At 43.5% G+C, this 22,837-nt stretch overlaps 1 protein-coding gene across 1 annotated transcript; it reads right to left on the bottom strand.

Annotated features, from left to right (window-relative positions):
- Positions 1-66: 66 nt before the first annotated feature.
- LOC132787253 (papilin) lies at positions 67-21,614 on the bottom strand. The gene is given in 20 exon segments (XM_060794185.1): positions 67-749; positions 821-937; positions 1,002-1,160; positions 1,274-1,711; positions 1,864-2,014; positions 2,236-2,801; positions 3,052-3,222; positions 3,307-3,504; positions 3,560-3,743; positions 3,805-4,826; positions 4,926-5,096; positions 5,345-5,408; positions 5,410-5,525; positions 5,584-7,815; positions 8,004-9,525; positions 9,581-9,884; positions 9,944-10,972; positions 11,038-11,216; positions 11,280-11,340; positions 20,966-21,614. Coding segments are annotated over 20 exon segments (8,874 nt in total). The 5' UTR covers positions 20,989-21,614; the 3' UTR covers positions 67-582.
- Positions 21,615-22,837: the final 1,223 nt, after the last annotated feature.

A 22,837-nucleotide genomic window follows, 5' to 3' on the forward strand; every position in this document is an offset into this window, starting at 1 on the left:
GCCGCATAGCGTTGCCAGATTGTGTTGACAGTTTGAAATCATTGCTTTAGATATACAGACTTTGTTTTATACATATGCACTCTCTTTATTATATAATTTTAATTTATTTACAAATATTTTAAAAACTTAAATTGCTTTACTCGTTTGCACAAATATCGTATAGAAAAAACACTAAAAAAATATATAAAATGAAAATAAGTTTTTTAGCCACTTTCGTCTCTATGGATTGAATTTAAATCGAGAAATAAATAGGAACAAAAACATAAAATACTAATACTATTTTCTTTTGTGCTGGAAGAAATATTCGTATAGGATACTAAGTAAGCTCTGTTCGTTATTTATCATTATTAAATATTATTTTATTTGATTTTGTATCTTATTTTTGTTTTTTTTGTTGATCTGTTGGCTATTAAATTGGCGGTTTTTTGTTTATTTTTTGTATTATTATTTTTTTTTGGTCTCTCTGCTGGCTTTGTGAACTTGCTCATCTTTTTTCCTGGTTTAAACTCAATTCAATGCAGAAATCAAACAAAGATGCTTGGCTTGATAGGTTTTGGTAGTTGGTAGTGTTGTAGTATGGAATTAATAAAGCGCATTGGGATGAGCCTGCGCAATCTGGCCAGCCAATGTGCAGGATCTACAACAGAACTGGGCATAGTACTTGTTAACACAGTACTTTCCTTGTACGATCAGCTTGCAGTTGGCGAAGTACGGATTATCGATACAGTCCGGCGACACTGGGACGACAGCTAAGGGGCAAGAAAGAAGATACATTAAATTTCACCAAAATTTAAAGAGTTTTTTTAACTTAAATACTTACATTCGATGTGAACCTCCGTTTGGCTAGTATGGTAGCTAAACGCATTGCGGGCTGTGCAGCTATAGATGCCAGAGTCCTCGGCGTTAACGTCGCTAATAACCAAACGATGCGCTGTGGCTGTAAACGAAATAAAAATAATAATTTCTTTAGATTTTTCACACAAAAAAAAAACCTTTCTTACATATAATTTGCACACGCTCGCTGTTGTAAAGAGGTGTGTTATCCTTGGCCCAGGTTACGTTTGGTGTAGGATATCCCTGCACGGAGCATCCAATGGCAATTGTCGAGCCGGGAGTATAGGTGTTTTGCGGATCGAGGCCAATCACGGTTTGTGCATTAACTATTGAATAAATCGCTATATTAACAAACGTTCTTCTTCAATGAACCACACATATATAAACAGGCAAAACAAACCATTCCAGAAAAGAATTAAAGCATGCAAAATCTACTTACTTCTTGGTGTTTCCACTACCGGAGGTGGCACATAGACCGGTCGTTGTGGCCTATAGGGATATGTGGGTCTTTGAGTGACTGGCGCGGTTGCGGGGTCAATAACATATTGCAAGTATTTGGCTTGCTCATTATTCAAAGCACGAGCTGGACCAACTGCCTTGAGGGTCACACGCAACGAGACTGGGCGTCCCTCATTGTATGCCTCGCAGCTGTATTCACCAAGATCCGTGAGCTGAATAGAGCGGAAGAACAGCGAATAATCGGGATTCATCTGTCCAGGATCACTGCCAAGACCAATGCGTTTGTTATTGCGCCACCAGTCAACATGTGGTGCCGGGTAGCCGCCAGCCGGGCAGCGAATCAACGCGGGGTGATTAAATTGCACAATTTGTGTGACATTTGGCTCCCCATAGATGTAGACGGGAATATTTCGTTGTTCTAGTAACATCAACGTGCAAAACCAACACCAAAAATGTCATGCAAACGGGTTAAAAAGCAAGCAACATTCACAATTGCAAGAACAAAAGCAGTTAGTTAAGATGCCAACACCAAAACGAAATATAGTAAATAATTAACAGCTAAGTACGCACCTGTTACTTGCAGTGAAACCTCGCGACGCACTGGCTCACCGAGTCCATTGCTGGCCACGCACACATAGGTGCCGTCATCCGTCTGGCGCACCTGGACGATGGTCAAATCACCGTTAGAGGTGAGCACATAGCGGCCTTGGTTGGTATCAATCTGCAAAGAGGACACAAAACAAATATTTAAATTAATACAATTAAAGCATATATAATAATTATTATTCATTGAAAAAAAACGAAAAATTAAGCTGATTTATGATTCTAAATAAAAATATAATATATTTGGTATACAAATTCAATAATTGGTTCTCTTGAATTGATTCTTGAGTCTACGTATATTCAAAAAAAATAGGTCACTTTCAACGTCTAGCTACATACCACCACATCCTTTCGAGACCAGGTAATATTGGGTGCCGGATTGCCAGCGGCAAAGCAGCGCAGCACAGCAATACCACCAATAGAGGTCTGTACGTCGAGTTCCTCAGGTTCCTTGTGGTCCAATGTAGCCTTGACCTCACCCGGATAGATGACAGTTGGCGCTGGAGTGTTTGGTCGTTGTGTGGGACGTGCTGGACGCACACAGAGGAATCCGCAGCCATCGCTGCAGCACTTGTTGTCACCGCGACAGTCGGCATCGGTGTAGCATTCGCGGTTGCAGTTGCTGGCATTGGCTTGCAGTTGTGGGCAGATGCCAGGCTTGTTTATATCGCGGCAGATGGCCACGAACTGGTCACCGCTGTTGGACACATCAATGGTACATTGCTGGGTTTCGGGGCATGAGTGGCCATCGCAAGGATTTTCACAGACGCATTCCTCGCATTCAGGTTGCGATGCGGCTGGCTGACGACGCACTCCATATGGGCAGCGCCTATCGCGGCATTCGTTGTCGTATTGTTCGCAGCGATTCTCTGGGACGCCCTGTGGAACTTCATTGTTGACAGGATCTGCGAAGAGTTGCAAATACATTTAGAAGTTTACAATAACGAGACAGTTCCTAGACTATTATAATTAGCTACGTGCTGAGCTAAGTGAGAATGCGCAAAGAATGCTATGTCTACGCTTAAACTAACAAGCAAGAGTGAACTAGCTACAAGGTGCAAAAGTGCAAGATAAGGTGCCTAAAAGGTGATAAATTAATCAAATGAGTGCAGAGTGCTCGTGTGCTGATTTTTTTTGTTGAAATGGCAGTCTTACTTCCGCATTGATTTGTGCATGCTTCAAATGAACGGAAATTGTTTTGATTGCCCGAACAACCCGAGTAAATAAAGGACACACAGGTGCCTTGCTCATCATTATAGAACCAACGACGCTCCTGTACTGCCGGTCCGTTGCAACGACCGATGACCACCGGCAATCGGCAGATATCTGCTTACATCGTCACAAAATCAAAAACAAAATAAAGAATTAAAGTAACGCCTCTCGCAGCTCCAATCAGCAACTGTTTGTTACCTTTGGTCACACCCGTTTGCTGTGGCTCTCGGCCAGCCAAACAAACAGTTTCGCACTCATAGAGGTCATTGAAACGATTTCCAGTACCATCGCAGCCACCATATGTGAAGGGCTCACAAGATTGGCTTTGGGCATTGAAGTAGTAACGGGTCTGCCATTGAGTGCAGGGTCCCGTTGTCACCGGCTCATTGCAAACGTCTAACACAACATATTAATACACGCCTAGAACTCAACTCTATAAATTTCTACTTACCAACTCCCTTGAACTCGCCGCACTGGCGCTCGCACTGATCACGGGTTTCAAATCGATTACCGTTTCCACCACAGCCGCTATAACTGAAAGCAGTACAAGCCATTCTCTCGCTATCGTAGAACCAAGCTGCCGTATGATTGTCGCATTCACCAGCCTCTGGAGCTTGTGTGCAAACCGAGTAAGTCTGCAAAGATATTACCATTTATTTTATAATTATATTTACTAGTGAGTTTCGCATAACGTACTGGAGGTTGTGGTTCTGGTTGCGGCTCTGGTTGCACCAGATCACGACGACAGTACTCCAAGCAGAGTCTTTCCGATACGAAGTTGTTGCGATTGCCTCGGCAACCGGTGAACTCGAATTCGTGACAGCCGCCGGTGCGTCCATCGAAGTACCAGCGACGTGAGAGGTCATTACAGCGACCACGTATCGGGGGAAGACCGCAAGTGTCGTGCACAGCATTGCATTCATTCTCGCACTCCTCTTCGGTGGCATAGTTATTCTCATTGCCACCGCAGCCGGAGTAGACGAACTCATCGCAAAGTCCTTCCTGATGGTTATAGTACCAGCGTGTAATGTTATCATTGCAATTGCCAGCATCCAAGGGTCTAGAGCACTTGATCGTGTTATCGTCGGGACGTGGTTCTTCCTCTACGCTAGCAGTACAACGTTCAGCGCATTCTTGTTCCGTCTCAAAGCGATTGTCGTTGCCGCCACAGCCGCCATAATAGAACTGCTGGCATTGACCCGCTGTTGAGTTATAGTTCCACTTGAGTACATACTGGTCACAATCACCCACAGCGGCTGGTTGTTCACATAAGTTGCCCGAGGGCTGAGCTTTAGGTTCTTGTGGACGATGTTCTGGTTGCACTTCCGGTTCTCGTGGTACACATCGTTGCTGACAATCAGATTCGGTTTCGAAGCGATTACCATTGCCGCCACAGCCGCCATAATAGAACTGACGACAGACACCACTCGATTTATCAAATATCCATTTAAGAGTATAACGGTCACATTCGCCGCGATCCTCTGCCTGATCACAGACATCCACACTGCTCTCTGCTGGCGCTGGCGGCGGCGTTGGTGGCTCAGGTTTCTTCTCACAGCGAGCCAAACAAGCTTCTTCGGTGGCAAAGCGATTCTCATTACCGCCACAACCACCATAATAGAATTGACGACAGGCTGTCTCCTTGGTATCGTAGTACCAGGCAAATTCGTAGTTGGCACACTCACCGACATCAGCGGGAATATCGCAAATGTCCTTGGCTAATAGGCAATATAATTAAACAATGTTAGCATAGCTTACTCTTTGGGATGTTCAATTTGCGCACATCAAAAGCAGACGCAACAACATTTAAAGCTTACCAACTTGCCGGGGACAATGAGTCTCGCATGATTCCAATGTGGGAAAACTGTTCTTGTTGCCATCGCAACCCGTGTAGTAGAAGGGCAAGCAACGCTTCTCTGTTTCCGAGAAATGCCATCTGGCATGCTTCTCGCTGCAATCACCGGTTTGTTTAGGCAATGAGCATTGCTCTGGATGTGTGACACGAGTACGGGTACAAGTATTTGACATGCAGGAGGTTTGTGTGGACGGGAGGTGTAGGATATTGCAAGTAACAAACAATCATGCAAAAAACAAAAGCCAAGCGAAATAAAGGAAATTGAGCATACCATAACCAAAAAAATGCAAGTAAAACTTAAAGTAGAACCCAAGCAAAAAACATTGATAATACAAGCCCAATCAACCATTGAAGCCAACAGAAATGAATTGAATCTCAAACCTTTAAGCACTCCTGGTTGGCGACAGCTGTAGCTGCAGGCATGTTCGGTAGGATAGTTGTTTTTTATTGCCCTTGCAGCCGCCATAGCGGAAGGGACGACAAACATCGGTCTGGTTGTCATAGAACCAACGTTCAAAGTTTCCGTTGCAAGGTCCGCTCTCTTCAGGCTGCTCACAAGGTGCTACAACGAGAATTCATAGTTATTTATATGTATTATTTCTATTTCATGTTGGACTTACGTAAAGTTTCGCTGATCGCACAAGTGCCTTGGCATTCCTCGAGGGTATCGAAACGATTGTTTGTACCATAGCATCCTCCGTATTGGAATTCTTCGCAACGATTGCGATCCGAATCGAAGTACCACTTCTTGGAGAACACCTGGCAGGGGCCAGAGCTCTTGGGCAACAGACACACATGTTGTCCGGTATATTCCTGGCAGGACTCCTTGCATTCAGCTTCGGTCTCAAATCTATTGCCATTGCCTTCACAACCTCCATACCAGAATCGAGCACAGCCTCCGTAGGAGGTATCAAAGTAGTACTTGACGCTAAAGTTGCCGCAGCTACCTTGCTCCTTGGGCAGGCCGCAAGCCTTTTGCGGAGGCTCTTGAACATTCTCACAGCCTCCGAATTTATCATCCAGCGCCTTGGTAACACCATCTGGACAACAACCGAACTGAGTCTCAACGCAGGTGCATCCCTCAAAGTTGGGTCCCTTTGCTGGCGTCTTGCCATCATCACAGCATTTGAACTCGGACTGGGCGCAATGACATCCCTGGTTATGTGGTCCTCGAGCAAAGGAAAGACCATCGGGGCAGCAACCGAATTGCATTGTCTCGCATGGGCAACCCTCGAACTTGGGTCCTTGAGCAGCAGTAATCTTGTCGGGACAACAACCGTTCGGTGTGGTTTCGCATTGACATCCCTCCAGTTGAGGGCCTCGCGCTGAGGTCTTCTGGTCAGGGCAACAACCATAGGGCGAACGTTCGCACTCACAACCCTCGAAGTTCTCGCCATAAGCAGGGCGAATGTTGTCGGGACAGCAACCAAATCGTGAATTAATGCAGCAACCCTCGTATTGAGGACCATGAGCAGGAGTTTCGTTGTCCGGACAGCAACCGAAGGGTTCGGCTGTGCAAGCAGCACATCCTTGACCATTTGGACCGGCTGCAGGTGTACGACGATCAGGACAGCAACCATATTGTGATTTTTCACAACCCTGGCGACTTTCTGGCTCATCGCAGCCTGCAAAGTTTTCACCCTTGGCAGGAGTTTTACCATCTGGACAGCAAGAGAACTCTGTAAAGGCGCAGGACGTAACAGCGGTATCGGCTTCTGTTGAGATTGAAGTGTCACCAGAACCTGAACCATCAAATTCTGTTGTGGTTTCACCTTCTGTTGCTTCTGTTGTCGTTGTTGGTGGCAGTGTTGTTGGTTCTGGGCAACCTTCATTATCTTCGCCCTCAGCTTCAGTATATTTGTCTGGGCAACAGCCGAAAAGTGTCTCCGCACATGCGGATTTGGGACATCCTTTGTTCTTTTTGCCTTCGGCTGGAGAAACTCCATCCGAACAACATCCGAATTCGGTGTCAGCGCAAGTTTTCGCAATGGGACAACCTTCATCGAATGGACCCTTAGCTGTTGTTTTACCATCGGGACAGCAACCAAACTCTGACTTGTCACAATTCTTCTTCTTGGACTTACATTTACGCAATGTCTCCTTATCAGGTGTAAGCGTAGTCTCCCAAGTATGTGGAGTGCTTGAATCTGTAGAACTCCAGATATCGTTGGTGGTTTCTTCCTCGGTTGACAGGGAACTGTCAGTGGAACCTTCTGATGTTGATTCAGAAGTAGGTCCACTTTCGGTTGTCTCAGTGGTACCACCACTCTCGGTAGTAGCTCCACTTTCGGAAGTAGCTCCACTTTCAGTAGTAGCTCCACTTTCCGTAGAAGCCCCACTTTCGGTCGTAGCTCCACTTTCGGTTGTAGGTCCACTTTCAGTAGTTAATGTCGAATCGCTAGTTGAAGAGATGTCAGAGACAGACGAGGTAACTTCGGTAGATCCCGTGGTATCGGGAGAGACTGTGGAGGTAGAATCTGTCGAGACGGAAGAATCAGTTGATCCAGCAGACTCAGTTGTTTCAGAGACGTCAGTAGAGCCAGAACTATCCGACGAACTGGAGCTGCTATCCTCAGTGCTACCTTCAAGAGTTGAGCCGGTGCTTGCCCCTTCGGAGGTACTTTCAGTAGATTCAGAGCCTTGTGTGATCGTCGATTCTGTCGATTGTGAGCCATCGGTTGAACCATCGGTTGAGCCATCGGTTGAGCCATCGGTTGAGCCATCAGTCGAACCATCGGTGGAGTTATCAGAAGAACCATCAGATGAACCATCTGTTGAGCTCTCGGTGGTGATATCAGACGATCCGACAGTAGAGCTTTCAGTTGATCCATTTGACGATGCATCGGTTGAACCTTCCAAAGGTGTACTTTCGGAAGATCCTTCTTTTTTCGGTGCTATCTGATGAGCCAACAGTTGTTTCAGTGACCCCACTTGTTCCTTCGGACGACTGTCTTGAAGTATCTGTCGAACTTTCAGTTGTGGAATCAGTGGATGAGGAAACTGTTGATTCGGTTGATTCTGATGAAGTTTCAGGGGGTGCTTTCTGTTGATGATGAAACCGTCGTTTCTGTTGATTCTGTCGATGATTCTGATTGACTACTACTCGCGTTATCAGTGGATGCTGATGAATCGGACGTTGAATCGCTTGAATCCGTTGATCCAGAAACTGTTGTGTCTGTAGAATCGTCAGTGGATCCTGAAACATCTGTTGAGCCCGACTCTGCAGTCGAGCTTGACTCTTCAGTTGATCCTGCAACTTCAGTGGATCCTGATGTATCGGAAGATGCATCGGTTGAACCTGGCGCTTCGGTAGAACCTGAAACTTCCGTTGAACCAGAGACTTCTGTTGATCCTGAAACCTCAGTCGAGGCTGATCCTTCAGTAGCACCGGAGACGTCTGTTGAGCTGGATGCGTCTGTTGAGCTAGATGCGTCTGTTGAGCTGGATGCGTCTGTTGAAGCTGAGGCATCCGTAGAACCTGATACTTCAGTTGAAATGGAAGACTCGGTCGAGCTGGAAGCGTCAGTAGAGCTGGAAGCGTCAGTAGAGCTTGAAGCATCTGTTGAGCTCGAAGCATCTGTTGAGCTTGAAGCATCTGTTGAGCTTGAAGCATCTGTTGAGCTTGAAGCATCAGTTGATCCTAACACTTCAGTCGAACCAGAAACATCTGTGGAGCTTGAAGCTTCTGTTGATCCTGATACATCTGTAGAGCTTGAGGATTCTGTCGAGCTGGATGCATCTGTAGAACCTGACACATCTGTTGAACTGGATTCTTCATCTCCACTGCCTTCAGTCGAAATACTGTTCTCTGAAGTAGATTCTGAGCCTGAACCTTCAACGGTGCTTTCTGTTGTATCAGAGGAGTCTCCTGAAGACGTATATGGACTATCACTCAACATCAAATCGTCAGTTGAAAGCGAAGCCATCGTATCGGTAACATCATCGAGATCAACAGATTCAGTGACCTTGGTTTCATCTATTACATCACTTGAGATCAACTCGAATTCATCATCAGCACATTCTTCCTCATCATCCTCAATGGGTTTATCAGTACTACTGACTGGTAGAACTTGATCCTTGGTGCATGCCTGAGTATTACATTTTTCGGAAATAGATTGGACCTTCAATTCATCACAATTGGCGGACTTTGTGCCGTTGGATAGGCACAATACCTCACGAACGCGTTCACCGCCACCGCAAGGCTTGCTACAATGACCGAACGGACCCGTGAACCATTGTCCAGGACATTCCTTCGCATCGCCTTCGCATTCCTGCTTCGCTTCAGGCTTCGTAGCTGCATCACACTTAGAATTGTCAACCGTCTTAATACCTTTGCCATCAAAAACTCCACACATAACAATACGGGACTGAGCACCCTTTCCGCACGCTGCTGAGCACTTGCTCCATTCAGATGTGAACCATTGAGAGTCACACTTCGATGAAGTACACGATCTCGATAGCTCTGGAGCTTTGGATCCACAAAACTTCTCTGGATAGACCTTTCCATTCTTAGAGCCACAAATAGCAGTTCGAGTTTCAGTATCCTGACCGCAAGCTTCGCACTGAAAATGCAGCGCAATTAAATCATTGTTTAAACAGAACATTTTTATCACTTACTCCACTCCACTGGGATACGATCCAATCGACGCCCTCACAGGGTGTTAGCAGGCAAGATCTCTCCTCTTCGGGTTTATCTTCCACACAATCCTCATCAGGCAAAACTCGTTTGCGTCCATTTTCTTTGATGAAGCACTTAACCTTTCTGGTTTCCTTACCCTCACCGCACAACTTATCGCATGGCTTCCAGGGACCCAAATGATACTTTGGACAGTTCTTGACATCACGATTGCACTCCTGAGCCGTTGCTGGTTTGTTGCCGACTTCCTTCAGACAGACTGCATCATCTTCCGACGTATGAGTACTATTTAATTAAATATTATTGTATTTTGAAACTAAATGAAACGTTATAAATTTATATACCCATCAGAAGAAATACGTTCACAGGTGACAGTGCGATTTTGGAAGCCATCCGAACCACAGCCCTTTGAGCACTTTGACCATTCGCCCTCTACCCAGTGTGGAGCACAAGGCTCCGTGCCGCAAACTTGACTCTCGGCTGGCTTAGACTCTGCTTCACAAAGAGCAGCATCAACTTCTTGCAAGTTAATGCGATTGTGACAGCTAACCTGACGTGACTGTGTGCCACCACCGCATTGTGCACTGCATGGCCCAAACTCACGATGTGTCCATGTATGCGAATCGGGTTGACTGTGGCTCAATGATTCAGGAATACTATACTCGTAGTCCACGCTTACGTTCTTGTCCTGTACCAACATAACAATGTAGATACTCTCAGAAATGGGACCACTACAAGTCAACTGATCAGGAGCAGCAAATCCCATCGGTTTACGCTGATAATTCCACCAGGCGCCCGCATAGAACATGGGACGCGGGAAATCAATGCGCCAGTTACCGTTCAGATAATAGTGTCCCGTCTGATTGCGACAGGCCAAATAATTATTGGATGGCGTCGATTCCTGAATGCGTATATTCGTTGCTCCTTGAGGTATGAGCAGCAAATCATTGTAACCCGCAGCGAGATCACCGGAGCTGTAGTTGTTGTCAATGGTCTTGCAAGTGCTACCATCACCGCCGCACTTTCGACATTTGTCTTCCTTGGCGTTGCTTCCCAGCATCATGTCACAGCCGACGGACAGGCACTCTCCATTCACACAGACATCCAAGTCCTTGTCATTACACCGTGTGCCATCGACGACCTTCTCCTTCTGACGATAGTAGAAGCGTTCGCCACGCGGCATGCAGTTTAGCTCACAGGGATTGGCTGCATTGGTGTAGGGCACCCACTCGTAGAGGACACCATCGAATTTTTTGTCATTGAAGCGTGAGCATTGCTGCGACCTAAAGTCAGCCTCCTCTTCGGGACAATCCTGCGTGTTACACGAATAGTAACGACGACTGCCACCGCTGCACATAGCTTCGCCATTGTAGCTACATGAATGAATGAATGTCCAATGAATACACATCTACGAATGTATAATATATTTGCAACTCACTCTCGTCGTAGGCACTCGCGCGTCTGGTAGGAGACACCGCCTCCACAGGTGCGGGAACAGTCGGAGCTGGAGCTCCAGGCTGACCACTCGTTGGGATCATCACCCTCGCCACCGGGCGTCACATAGCTACCGGGCAAATACAATTGTGCACCATACTGTCTTTTAGCGCGTAGTCCAGGCTGTGGTAGAGCAATCGCTTAGGCTATAGTCTTAGATTAGTCGAATAGAATGAATATACTTACGAATCTACTTTCTGTGTTCTGTATGCCAATTAGGACAATGAATGCTACCAAGGCAGTTGAGCTGCAAAAAAATCAAAACGAAATGGACAGAATTTAATTAAATTGTTGCTCAAGCTGTCACAATTTGCAATTCACAAGACGAGTCTGCCATTCATGAAGCAAAGTCATAAAGCGCGTCACGACACGTCGCGTCACGTGTTGACTTGTTGCAAATATTTGTTTACTTTGCCGCATGCTTCGCCGGCCACACAGACTCATTAAAAGTCCACTCAACAGGCGATTGTAGCAAGCAGGAGAGGAATGTGGAGTCAGTCACTTGTCAACGACTTTCTCAAAAGAGGCATGCCACATTCAGCTAAAGGTGAACAAATAAACTTTTCTAGGGCTTCGCAACAACAGCAACATTGGCCACAACGACAACAATGGCAGCATGAACTTGTTTTGTTTTTTTTTTTTTGTGCTCTGTGTGGTCAAAGCAAACAAACATTGAACTTGTTTTTTTGCATCGCCCAACGCATGGTGAGTGTGGGAGCTCGCTCAATGGAACTTGGTCAACTCAAATCTTTGCAATTGCTCTTGCTAAGAAAATTTTTATTGTGCGCCGCCGCCTTGGTCATAAATATGCAATGCCACATAAACAAGACATAATTTAGCAGTGCTTCCTGCCGATTTGCCAAAAATAAACTAAAAAAAACAAAAATGAAAAGCACAGAAGAAAAAGGACAAAATAGAAGAACAAGCAAATAATAAGTACCCGCCAGCAGAGAATATATGATTATGCCGCAGACAAGGCGACGCCGCAGTCGCAGCCGCAGTCACCAGAGCAGCCACCAGAGCAGCGAGAGAGCCGAGGACAACTTGCGTGAATATGTCAAAAGCGTTCAATGTTGCAAGCAACGCCATCTTCCCAGTCCTGTCCCCGAACCATCCAAGGATCTGTTCTCATTGTTGGTGGCTTGCCAATTTAATTTTTGACGCTGCGTGCAAGGAGCTTGCGTTTTGTTACACTTGGACGCCTTCGACTGACTTCGACTACGACTACGACTACGATTGCGACTCCGATGGTGATGCTGATGCGGATGTTGACTGTAGGGCACAGCAGGGCGTGCTGCTTATGACAGGGCCAGGAGGCACGCCAAGTGTGGCCATAATTTTTATGCTTCTGTGTTGGCATTTTAATGCAATTTGAGCGCATTTCCCTTTTGAAACCAATGCCAGGACACCTATTGCTTTGGCAAGTGCGCAATGACAACGCCAGAGCACCGACAACAACAACAACAACAATAACAACCTCGAGGCACACATTTTACAGTCCATTGAGTCGGGGTTGCCTTGAGCTCGAGGCGGCGTCGCTCAGACGCCTCCTTAGCCATTGCGTCACGCAAACAGGATACACCAGCAGCAGGACCCGCAACTCTGTGGCATCCCCAACCAGGACTTTGGACCAAGGCGACAACAGCGACGCGCTATTAATTGGATAGTTCAACCAAAATATGCTGAGATTGCATTTGATTTCATTTTGCTTTCATTTTGCTTTTATACTGCTGATTACGCAAAAATTTGCACCACGTGAAATATTCCCAAAAAATGCTAAAGACAGAAACATATGTAGGGAGTGTGCGCGTGTGTGTGTGTGTGTGTGTGTGTGTGTGTGTGTGTGGATTACCAGTAGTTGCCACATATGGTGGCGGATGCCACGTGACAACAAACATAAACAGTCGCCGCACACAATCGTCAAAACTGGTGGCCACAACGACCGACGCCTCCATCGCCACATGAATGTCAAACAAACAGCGGAAATGCTCGAAATTCAGAGGAAACTTTCCAACAATACCAGAAACATCAGATAACGCATAACACAATAATGTGCAGGTTAATATGTTTACCAAAGCAGAGAAACGCCTTTGTTGTAGATGCTCCCAATTGGATTATGGTCGGCAATCTGGGGCAACCCACTGCCCACTGCACTAATGGCCAAGATCATGGCCCCAAACAGCTTTCCACACGATGCTCCGGTTCTGGTTCAATTAACAGTTCCAGCTAAAGCGAAAAGAAAGGATTCCATTTAAACAATCAAAACAATGGACTGCATTGTTTGAGATCCGCTTTGGTTACAGCAACTCCGACAAACAATGGGAAAAGTGAGTTTGCTTTGGATAAGCTGGCATGCATAAATGACGAAACTCCTCCTTAAATTTGCCAAATTTATCAAATTGCTGTCAATATTCTGTTTGTTATGGGGAGTAATAAATTCTTTTTCGTTTAAAATCTGATAAACATCTTAATAATTTATCATAATTAGCATAAGATTCATTTGCTAATATTAATTTTATAAGAATGATTTAGAAATTTGCAAATCAGGAAATTAAACTAAAAAGAATACAAATAAATCAGCGAGTCCGTCGAGCATAAAAATTCAATTTCATAGAAATCTTTTAAGGGTGCTATTTTATGTTAGTTTGTTTATATTTCGGATTAAAGAAAATGGATTGCTAGAAAATCAAATTCAAGCTAATACGAAAATAGCTGAATTATTTTAAGCAAACAATGTGAGCTGCTCCAAAACTATTATTTAACACTAAAATGTTCAAATTGATATTTTTAGCTGCACTTCTCTGTCTCATTACAATCAAAATGAGTCAATTATGTACTGCATACATCTTATTTTCTGACTCTTAATTTTACACATCTCTCAACAACTGACAATGCTAATGCATGTTCTATTTGCTAAGTACGAGAATATATATATTTTTGGAGTTTGTCGAAACTGGGTCGGAGTACTCTTTTATTTTGTTTTTGTCTGTGATTGAGAAGGGGATGTTTGTTCGGAATTTACTTCACATCCTATGGATGGATGCTCGCACACTTGTGTTCTGAGACTCTGGCAAGTGGCAACAAGTGCAGTTTGTTGTTGCAATGGCCATCATAAATAACGCGTCTGCTAATGAGGCGCAACAACAACAATAATAGCAGCCACAGCAACAACAAGAGCAACGATAACAAGTATAACAACAGCACTTACTCTAAAAGTGCCTGCACTTAGCCCCATCGAGCTCAAGACCAAAAACAAATTACATTTAAATTCTATGTTAAACAAAACTCAAAACTAACAGAAATAAGTATGTGGCAAGTTGAAGGAAATCTAAACAAAAAGCACACACACTCGCAACCTGGCCAAAAGCAATATAAATCGAAGGCAGAATCCACACCTGAAGATAGAAGGCAGATAGGCAAACTAAAATATAGTACAACGACGAGTGCGAGTATGAGTAGAAGACGGTTGATTTGTTTATACATTGCCACACATGACTCATCGACGAGGTCGTGGCAAGCAAACGCCCCCACTTAGGCTACACAAGACAAAAGAGTAAAAGAGAGAGGGTAAGGCATCTTCACTTTGTGCTGTTTCCCATGCCACTTGATTAACCCAAAGTAGTTGCGCCGCGTTTCGGGGCAACAGGGTCAGGCAGCCGCAGTGTTCTGTTCTATTAAAAAGTGTATAAGAATGCACTGAAAGCAAATCGAAAAGTGCGGCATGCAACATTGGTGCGTACACCATGCAGATGCCATGCCTCAGCTGCAACTCCGGGCTGCCTTTGATGAAGATGGAATGCCCCCGTCCCTGTTCCCTGTTCCCTCTTCACTGTTGACTGTTGTCAGCTGCAATCATTTGACCCCCAGCTGCCCTCAACTCACTTGCAGATTGTGAAAAATGTTGGCATTTTTATATGGTTCAATGGAAGTGCCACTGATTTCAACGCAATGCAGTTGCTATAGCAGTTGCCACTCTGCAACTGCTTACTTCATCAATGCATTATCTTGTTGTAAAGTGTAGTTTAATCAGCCTCATTAGGCTGTGGCCTGCAACCAAGACACTCAGTACTGTGCCCCAAAACGGCACTCGGCAACAATTATATGCATCCTTGGTCTTAGCCTCATTAGAGGAAAGGATCTGTTGCCATTTCATGGGTTGCATATGCCAAACACACACACACACACAGAAAGACAGAGTTACGTGCAAATACAATTACATAGTCATACAATTATCGCAAGACAAACACAGACTAATGCGAAACGCCAAATTGTGGCTGAGGTGTGGCCAGGTAAATGCTGCTGCTGTTGCTGCCATCGAGAGGATGCCTCTTCTCGGAGGAAGCTGGCAGAGAGCGACGCATCGACATTTGTTGCAAACGGATGTAAATGTTTGCATTGTTGAAATTTTAATTGCATTTACATAAAGCAACGCACACACAAAGAGCTCAACTGTCGACTCTCTGCCTGTCTGGATGTCATTTTGCCTGGCACTCGGAGGCAGCAACGGCATATTCCTAGCAATTATCAATTTCAAAATTAATTAAACTTAATTGAGTAGTGAAAATAATAAACATTATAACACAATCACAAACGTACGCATTTGTTTATTGAGCGTTAAACCCTGCCCCCTATAGGGTTATGCAACAGTCGAGGACCCAACAAAGTTGCAGCTTTTTGGGGCTAAAAGGTGCTGCATCAGCATCAGCAGCAGCAACAAAGTTTGCATAAATGCCTAATGAAATATTTGTCACGCGTTTGAGCCAACGAGCAAAGCAAATGAGCAAACAGAATGCACAGTTAAGCACAGTCAAAGATTGACAGCATGATGGAGATGGAAGATGAAGATGAAGATGAAGATGGAAGAGAGTGAGGCTGCTTTTCACTCCACAAGCGAAGTGCAACAACTTACTGACCCATAAATTTCACTGGCTGACAGCAGCTCTCAGAGTGCGAGCCAAATGTTTGACTTGGCAATAACAACAACACAACAACAACAAACACTTGTAAACAAAATTTTATGGCAAATGTTGCATCGGCCGGGCGACCACTTGAAGAGCATTATATGCGTCTCAGACGCCACAACAGCATCGAAGTGGCTGGGCATGGTGGAGTGAAGCTAATTAGAGGCATCATAATGCCTGCCACTCGTCTCCCTTCCCCTCCTACTCCTCCACCTCCCACATTCACATAGCAAAGCCAAAGGCAAACATTGGCAAATTTCTATTTGCCCAACTCATTTGGTACAAGATTTGCAACAAGCTCACTCAAGTGCCTCGAAGTTGTACCAATATGAATTCGAGTGTGAGTGTGAGTACTCGTACTCGTACTCATACTCTTACTACGCTGAGTACTCATAACTAATAGCAAGGAATTCTAAAACTTTTGCTTTCCGAACTTTGCACTCGAGTCACTTCGCTAAAATAAACACTACAAGCAAGTTCTGAAAATAGATCAACAGGATGCCCTGGCAGATTTCAACACATAATTACCTGCAGAATTTTTATAGATATTTACATTACTTTTTAGCTAATAAATTAGATACTTAGCATTAATAAAGAAACACACGATAAAAAAATGTGCGATCTGTGCGCTATTTTTATACGTTAAACAAACAAACAAAATATAAGCATAAAATTCAAGAAACGCATCTGCCGCCAAATTGTGTGCATTATATTTGTGTACTATTATTTTAGCCAACTTTAAAATATCTTGGGAAACAATTTTGCAGAACTGCACGTAACATAAAGTGTGGCAACTATGCGTATGCTTAATTTGTGCATACTTAACAACTACGGAAAGAGTAAACATAACAATATTTATTATGCAATCAAGTACATAATTAGTAAACTGCTCGAAATTGAAATTCTTTATCCTTGAGATCATGACGCACAGCAGTTTGCGTATTATTTACAGTAATCACCAGAATTTGAAGATGAATTGCGAACTGTTTCTGCTTGATTTCAACTATAACTAACTGACGAGCCAAAATGTAGAGCAGACATTGATTTATTACGCAATTATCAGGCGGAATTTCAATTGTTATTCTTAGCAGTTTGATGGCAGTGCGCGGCGCGCATCTCTTGGCAAATTCTATTAACTGTTGCATGCAACTCAGTTTCGATGAATGAGTAACGGTGAAAAGCGTTGCAACAAGCTGCTCTTCTTACTTGATGGCTGCATATTGTCGTTAAGTTCTTTAGGTCCCTTTTTTTGATTTCAATTTGAGCTCCTGTTCGGCCTTTCGGTATTTGAGTCACGTCTGCAACATTCAACAGCAACAGCAGCAGCAACTGGCAACATGCGGCGAGCAGAGAGCAGCGAGGCAACTCGCGTCTTTAGCCGCAAGTCAAAACATTTTTATGGTTTTTGCCTCGTCCGCTCTCTGTTTCACTTGTTGCTGTTGCAAAGCTTTTTAGGCAGAATTTACTGCTGCTGCATGTGACGCATCTCATTCACTCCGCTACCCGCTCCCCGCTCCCCTCTCTCTGCTGCCCGCTGCTGTCTGCTCTGTCACTCGTTTGCTTTGCAGAAATTTTGGATATTTTTGCCGTCAAGCAATCTTTTTTTTTTTCTTCATTTTTTGAGTTTTTTCTCTTTTGTGTCTTGTTTTGGTTTTGGCTTGTTTCGGCTTGTTTCGGCCTCTGCAATTTGGCGACGGCGTATTTTGTGCGTTTTGTTTTGGGGCATCCTTTTTATCTTCCGCGTTGCAGCGAGCGTCGACCTCTTGTTCGCATGCCTATCGATATAATTATGTACATTTAGCACACAGACAGACACAGAGCCAGAGACAGATACAGATACAGCTACAGATACACAGATGCCGCATTTAGACTAAATATTAACATATTTGCAACAGGGGGCCAACATTTTGATTTAACGCAGCACTATGGAGGAATAATTAAATGCGACGACGTCGGCAGCCTTTGTTAATTAAGCATAATTCATAAAGTCATGGGAATAAGATCTCTTTTTGCAGATCTTTCTTCTGCAATCATTAACTGCCATTTGGCACTTTGTTGGGGGGACAACAAACTCAAGGCACACACATGTTGCCAATGCAGCATGTCTGCTCCATGAACTTGGTCTGCAATTGAGCCATGGAAGCAACATGGATACAGCAACTGTAGCAACAAGAGAAGTCGTTTGTCTAAGCCTTGTGCTCGACTTGCATTTAATTTGTTGCTCATTTGCCGCATCATTCGATAAATTCATTTAGCACACACACACATACACACCGACTGCATGCGTGCAACATCAAATTTCAGGGAATATTTCTGCCACATCTGAAGCACATTTCCGGCGTTGTATTGCCGTCTTTTTCGCGAAAGTATCAGCCAGCAGCAACCGTATTAGATCAGCGTTTATTTAAACTATTTATTTCGAGGCTCAATTATGCAAGCGCAGTGTTTATGTTTGCCTCGTGCTTCTTGTGTGCATGACTCTAGCTGCTTCTGCTGCTGCTTCTGCTTCTTGATGGCAACTTTGGGTGCGTGTTTGTATCATTTTCATGGCATCAATTTTTGGGGAATTTATTGTTTATACTTAGCTAAACGCACACAAACACTTAATAAACAATTTAGCCACTATTCATGCTGATTTTTCTGCTTCTGCTCTTCAACTTGCGGATGGAAATTTAGTACTTTTTCGTTTTCGTTGGAAAAATTATAGCCAAAGCATAACAAACAATTTGCAGATATGATTATAAAAATCGAAGAGATATCGGTGTCCGTATTGTGTAAGACTTTATTTTTGGCAATTAACTTGAATGAGTAATCCACATATTGATTTGTATACTGTGTGTGTTTAAACAAGTTAAAAAACGTTGCTCTTCAAATCATGAAAAATCTGAGTCAAGTTCAAAGACATCGCAAGTCACAAAGTTTCGCTCAACAAGTGTTATGACCAACTTAATGACCACACAACACACACACACACACACTCGGTACACACACGTGTGCAACAAGTGCTTTAAAATGTTTAGTTTGTGCCATTAAACTAAGCGACGTATTGTAAATGTTATTGTTAAGCGACACTGTCTATTGACCCGGCCCATTGTAAATGAATTCGGCCAGCCGAATTGTTTGTTTCCCTTTGCCAAGCCAATTGAAAATAGATAAATTCAAACACTTGAAAAGATTGAGTAATTATCTATTCTCAAGAATATATATCTCTTGGGGATTTATTTGGATTATATATTCGCGCGAATTTTGATTCAATCTACAGCCAACGGACACGTGTCATCAATGTTCGCGCCTTTCTGGCCAAAAGACAGCGCTAAACGGGTCATGTGTTGGCCACATTCTGACGCAATTCCGTAGAACAAAGCGGCCAACAAAAAGCAACCAAAACAACAAACAGCCTCGATGGTGGCCGATGCTGCATGTCGTTGTCAACGTACAAAACAGTTTTTCAGTTTTTCTCATTTTTCTCTTTCAAGTGGGCAGAGTTTTTCGCGAAAAACTTTAAAATACTTGACGAATGGATGGATGCGCTAACTAACAGTTGGTCATGAGTCTGAGTCTGGCCAAGGGAACGAGTTTCATAGGCATTTATGTTGTCGGCCAACTTTATGACTTTAGCCAAAAATAAAACGCACACACAGCACTGCGGTCAACTGATGGTTTGATGGCTGGCTAATGCCAACGCTTCAGATCACAGCAAAGATATGTCCAGTTGCTGTGCGTGTACACTGTACAGCTACAGCTATAGCTACAGCTTCATCAAGATCTATCAACGATGGCAGGGCATCAGAGTTGCCGTCAACTTTGAACTGCTTGCTGCTTGTGTTGCCTGTTTCACTTCAGTTTTTCAGTTTTTCAGCTTTTCAATTTTTCCTTTTACCTTGTGGCACTTCAAAGCGCACGCACTTCACCTACGCCGGGTATACAATTTAGACGCAACTCTTGGGGATAAATATTTACATTTCAATACGAAATTTTGATTTGATTTTGGTGTTCGCACACACACACACACACACACTCACACACACATACGCATATTTCGAAAGCTAACAAAAGCAGCGGTAAAACAAAACGGCTGGCGATACAGGTAACAGGCAAAAGGCAGCGGCATTTTTTTAACCGGAAATTTCAATATGAAGCAAAAGAACTTTGATCGACATTCCGAGTATGCAATATTTCAAATCATTACATTCCTGAGGAATGCCTATAAAAATCCTTGACTTTATTTAAAAATATATTAACAAAAAAATGGTATCATAAAAGTTTTAATACTTTCCCCGAAAGGAAATGAATAAAGATAAAAAGTGAATTTAAAGAACTTGCCCTAAACTGATTTGTCATCTAATTATATGGCAAAGAACTTTGTCGCATTTTCAATGAATATATATTTTGCAATTTGTTTGGTTCGGAAATTGGCAGCAATCAGGGCTGCGCTGGCACAAAAAGGATGCTTTGAAAATTTGTTGCCATTTTCATTAACAAACTTCAATTAAGTGGGCAATGTAATTTGGCATGCAAACAAAATGTTGGCCAGGATAATAGCAGTCGCGCAGTGTCAATAACGAAGCGACTGCTGCCTGTTGCTCACTCAGAGCGCACACACAGGACATTCCCCTCCACTCACTCACACACACACACACACAGAGATAGATAGAAAGAGAGAGAGATAGAGAGACATGTGAGTAGCAGGACATTCAGTAGCTGCAGTCAGTGAGGCAGTCAGGCAGCCAGGCAGGAGCCAAGTCAAGTGTTTGCACATGTAGTTCAAATGAAATTAAAATTCGCATTGACACTGTAATTTGTGGGGAACACAAAAGGAATCAATTTCATGCCAAACACGACGGTCCTCGTCGTGATGCTGCTGGTGACTGTCAATTGTATCTGTGGGATACATATTTGTCAGATGCTTACCGCAACCGCCTCGATAAATCCATTTCTCTGCTGATTTGTATTAATCGACAGCGTTTGGCGCTCCTCCTTCACGAATTTCTTGGACAAACAACACACAAATGTGTAGACTATATATATATATGTAAATGTGTTTGTATGGTATGTATATAGTATATATTGGGTATGCGGAATGTTCACTCTTTGCCACTTGAAATGTTTCTCACTTGAGTTTTAATTATTTGGCACACTTATCACAATGAACTCGAACATTTGTTTGCACTTTGCGCTTGCGCATTGCCAACAAGGACGACGACAACAAGAAATATTAACGGGGGGCAGAATTTAAGAATTGTGCTCGATATCCTTGCACGATCAACGGATCAACAATCACGATCACCACACACCCGCAGGGTTAGAGCGCACGCCAGCAACTGATCTGCACCAGACTCGATCGCTCTAATTCTGTTCCAGTCGCAGCCACAAGGCGTCGTCGCTGCTTGGCTGTTGCTGCCTCTGCTGCGGTCGCTGTCGACGTCAAAGCAGCAACAGTGGCGATAGTGGCATGATCAGCGAGTTTTTAGCTTCCGTTTTGCGTTCTCTCGCTGCGTCTCTAATCAGCCGCAAAGCTGGATAAAGGGTTTTAGGCACTTTGAATTATTTACAATGTATTTATTTATTGCATTTCGCGATTCTTGTTTCGCGATCACTGATCGATGCGATTGATCCTTTGCAACCGGCTTCTCACAGTCCACACAAAAGACTGACTTTGCTGTTTGCGCCTCTTGTAACCAAGGTTTCACTCTCTATCTCTCCAACTGGTTCTCTGCGCCTCTCTTTCTTTTGGCTCTTCTCCCTTTCTCACTCTCTCTGCGATCGACATGCGCTGCACGTGTCTGCAGATTGCAATGTTATATGTGTTGAAAGAGGGACTCCAAGACCCTCACTCTGCGGCAAGTTGAAATTGAAATTAAAGTTGCCGTCAAGATCATTTAACGCCCCTAATGAGCAGAGCCTGATGAACACATGTCGTTACCGATCTCCCTAACTGAGGGTCCTTTCTCGATCCTAACAGCATACTATGTTATACTTAGTATACTATATATGTATGTATATATTCAGTGTGTACATCGGCTATTTCGGTTTAATTGCCCCCCTAAAGAACACATGTGAATGTTTACTTTGATTTTCAATTTTTTAACAAGTCGAACAAATTTAGATACAACCCCAGGACACATGATATGCATCTGTATGTTTTAATGGTGTGCGATGCAGTGGCAGTTGCAAGTGCAGTCTGGCAAATTCATTCAACAAATTTTCATCAGCAACATTGTCCGGACATATCGAAATACATTGTATTCTGTTACTATTAATTGTCTACGAGTCCATTCATAAATTACTCATTTTTTTTTTTTGGTGTCTGATAGTCCACTCAATATTTCCGCATTCCAAATTTGGACGACTTCCGTGTCTCGAATCTCGACGGACTAAAATATAATCATAATCTTGGTTTCCGTTCAGAATTTTTTTATATTTATAAATATTTTTGGAGTTCTATGACAGATATTGTTATCAAGCTGCGATTCGAAGCCACGAAACTTCTAGGCTTTGGTTTAGCGTGCACAGTGGCACAAAACAAAAAGATTTCAAATAAGCTTTCAGTGATATTCATTCCTGTTTACTATTAGTTATATATTAAATTTTTAAAGTAAGGCATACAATCCTATTGCAGTTACAGACTCTTTTATTCCCCCTCCTGACTTGGTTTTCTAAATGTATTTAACAAATCTTCAGCATAGAATTTTTATTGAATCACTTTCAAGTGTAGCACAATAGATTATAACAGCTTCATAAGCTTGTAGTGATTAACATGTTATTGATTTTCATAATGTCACA

The sequence above is a fragment of the Drosophila nasuta genome, chromosome 2R (assembly GCF_023558535.2).
Source record: "Drosophila nasuta strain 15112-1781.00 chromosome 2R, ASM2355853v1, whole genome shotgun sequence".
Taxonomy (NCBI): domain Eukaryota; kingdom Metazoa; phylum Arthropoda; class Insecta; order Diptera; family Drosophilidae; genus Drosophila; species Drosophila nasuta.